Source organism: Tupaia chinensis, unplaced genomic scaffold (genome assembly GCF_000334495.1).
Source record: "Tupaia chinensis unplaced genomic scaffold, TupChi_1.0 Scaffold000054_1, whole genome shotgun sequence".
In the NCBI taxonomy this organism is placed as follows: domain Eukaryota; kingdom Metazoa; phylum Chordata; class Mammalia; order Scandentia; family Tupaiidae; genus Tupaia; species Tupaia belangeri.
Genome location: NW_006159512.1, coordinates 3481695 through 3485014, shown reverse-complemented (window position 1 = coordinate 3485014; position 3320 = coordinate 3481695). Strand labels below are relative to the sequence as shown.

At 36.9% G+C, this 3320-nt stretch overlaps 1 protein-coding gene across 1 annotated transcript in view; it reads right to left on the bottom strand.

Moving 5' to 3' along the window:
- SCYL2 (SCY1 like pseudokinase 2) overlaps positions 1–3320 on the bottom strand; it is a 77585-nt gene that overhangs the window by 21183 nt on the left and 53082 nt on the right. Inside the window, exon 12 of the mRNA XM_014591739.2 lies at positions 686–799. Coding sequence (XP_014447225.1) covers positions 686–799 — 114 coding nt within the window. The remainder of the gene's footprint in view (positions 1–685; positions 800–3320) is intronic.

Genomic DNA, 3320 nt, shown 5'->3' with positions numbered 1-3320 from the left:
TAGAGCACGTGTATTCATAGAGAGAGAGAGATGTGAGAGGGAAAGCGAGAAATCATTCTCGAAGGGGGGGTGGTCACACCACAATCCCTTCTCCTCCATTCTCCTCCTGGGATTTTGAGCACACACACATTCAGCATGATTCTCAAGCTGCCATGTCCAGTACTTGAGCTATGGTTGACCATGTGGGAGTCCAGTGCCTTAACCACTGCACCACCTGCTAGCCTGCCAGCTACATTTTTTAGTATAACCATTTCCTCCACTTTTATTCATATTAACTTGTTCTATTTTAACTTTTTTGAAAGTGCACAAGTAGAGAATGAGAAATTTAAAGATAGATAATTAAAAATAAAGGCAATTAATTAAAGAAAGTTATTCAAAAATTCTTAAGGGTTACACACCAAACTAAACCTCATGATTCTCTTCAACAAAGTAGTCAATTAAAGCAGAAAAGGATTAAGGAAAAAAATAATCACTCAACTCTTCTACTAAAGCACTCAAAGTTCGGAGAGAGGGATTAAGATTAGGACTGTAATCAGAGGAAACTGTAGCTCACTTTTATAGCAGTGTATACAGGTTACCTAACAGTCAAGGTGAAATACATGTACAAACTACAAAAGGTTTGTAAACAATAAGAAGGTGATTTAAACTACTGAGCAGTAAAGGGAAAAAGTACACTACTACTTACAGCAAGGGAAGATGTTTGTAGGCAGGCATTTTTAATTCTTGGAATCAAAGCATTTTTCATGGATGGGTAGTCTATAAGGTTTGCAAAAGTTGGAATGATGTTTAGACAGAGCTCCTATTAAAAAAAATAAGTTGGATCAGTCTTGGGGAAAGATTCTTTTTCATCCTTTCTCTTACACATTAAAGAAACATTCTTCATTAGCATGGCTCGTTTGTCATATAGTTAGAAATTTACTGTCACAACAATATATTATTTGGTCCTTTAGAAAACTAATAGAAAAAACAGTTAAAATTTCTTTTTAAGTTTTACAGATGAGGAATAAGGCTCAGAAGATCTTACCTAAAGTAATACTAGGTCATAATAACTAGCATATATGGTATCAGAGGTCCCTAACCTCGTTCCCAACCTTCTTCCTAGAGGAGGTTCTCATTCATTTTTAAAAAATAGAAACACGTAAGTTTTGCTACCTTTCACAATGAGGGAAAATCAAAGACAAAATCATGTAAAAATATTCCTCTTAAATATCCCAACCTCCTTCCTAGAGGAGGTCCTCATTCATTTTTAAAAAATAGAAACACATTAAGTTTTGCTACCTTTCACAATGAGGGAAAATCAAAGACAAAAATCATGTAAAAATATTCCTCTTAAATAAGAGATTCCTTAGTTGTTACATATATCCATACGATAGATTATAATACAAACACATTTTTTAAAAACTGATTTTTAAGGTGTCTAAATATTGAGGATAAAATATAGTAAGATATTTTGGAATTATGTAATAAGACATAATGTGATTATATAAACATTACATAATCCTGATCTTTAAAAATGTGTATATACATGTGCCTTGGGTTTAGGATAAAAGACTAGGCAGATACATTTGGAAATGTTAACTGACATCTTTAAGAGGATTTTAATTTTCTGTTTATCTTAAGCAGATCTAAATTCTGAAACTTAAAGCAAGTATAACTCACAGAAATGGGGAAACATTCTGGTTAACTAATGTGATTCCATGGTATAAAAGATTTTAACTGGAAACAATGAATGAGAATAACAGAGGCAAGAAGGAGCTGGGCCATTGCATAGCAGTTAAGCCCTCTGATGGATCCCACACAGCCATCTGTGGTTCAAATCCTGGCGCTGCCAGCTTGAAAACACACCAGGCACGTGCACATGAGTATCCAAAATTATAACAAGATGGAGAAATGGAAGAGAAGGGTTTGCAATGTGATCATACCCCATTGGGGGCTGCTTTCTCCCTCTTACAGTCTCTCTCCATCACTCTGTTTCTCTCTTGTGTGTGAATGTGTTCTGTGACAATTAAAAATAAAAAAGACAAAGACAGGGAAACTAAAAGATTCCTAATACCTGTATTTCTAAAAATAAACAACTGGAAAGTACTATTTTTGTACAGCAGTCCGTCTTTATCTGTGGTTTTGTTTTCTACAATTTCAGTTACCTACTATGGAGTACAATAAGATATTCTGAGAGGCCCAGCTACAGTGGCACAGTGGTAATGTATGCAAGATTGGGGCTGACCTGCACATGCAAGGTACATGCACCCAGGTGTGCAATGATCCTGGTTGGCTAGAAGACAGGGGGTAAAATCATGGTATAAGTCCTTGCTGAGGGTATCTGTTTTCTCTCCTTGTGTCAGTCTCTCTCTCTCACAGAAGAAAAATTTTCATTAAAACAAACAAACAAACAAATAAAAAAAAACGTTATTCTGGGGCCAGCAGGTAGTGTGGTGGTTAAATGTGCTGAACTCCCACATGGTCAACCATAGTTTGAGTCCTGGACCTGGTGGCTTGCTTTCTCACTTTCTTTCTTTCTCTCTCTCTCTCTCTCTGTCTCTCTCTCTCTCTCTCAATCCATCCCTTGTCAACTACATGGGAGTCCAGTGACATAACCATTATCCCATCTACTGTTCCCAAGAATTCACCTTTAAAAAAAAAAAAATTATTTATTTAGGGACCAGCATTCACCTTTAAAAAAAAAAATTATTTATTTAGGGACCAGCAGTTGGTGTAATGACTATGTCACTGGACTCCCATGTAGTCAACTGCAGTTTGAGTCCTGGACCCGGTGGCTTAAACTCACACTGGGTGCATGTGCATGCATGCCCAAGATCCCAAGAGGAGAACAGAGAAGAAGAGATTGCGGTATGGCCATCCACCCTGGGGGGAGGGGGGATGATTTCTTGCTTTCTGTCTCTCTCTGTCTCTTTCTGGAGAGTGCACACACCCTATAGCAAAAACCTCTCCCCACCAAAAAAAAGATTTATTTATTTAATTTTATTTATGCATTCATTTTTTGAAAAATTTGACCAGAGAGAGACAGAGACAGAAAAAGAGAGAGAGAGAAAGTGAGAAAGCAAGCCACCACATCTGGGACTTGAACCATGGTCTGCCATGTGGGACTGTCCAGCACCTTAACCACCACGCCACCTGCTGGTTCCCAAGAGTTCGCCTTTCTTAAGGAAAAACATTTTACATTAACCTTACAGCCTTTCCTAAAGAACTTAATAGACAAAATGACCAAAATGAGTAAAATAAAGTGACCTCAAATATGTGGTATTAAGTTCACATCTAAGAAAAGGGTTAGTAAATCCTATTTTTCATATTTTTTCTTTATT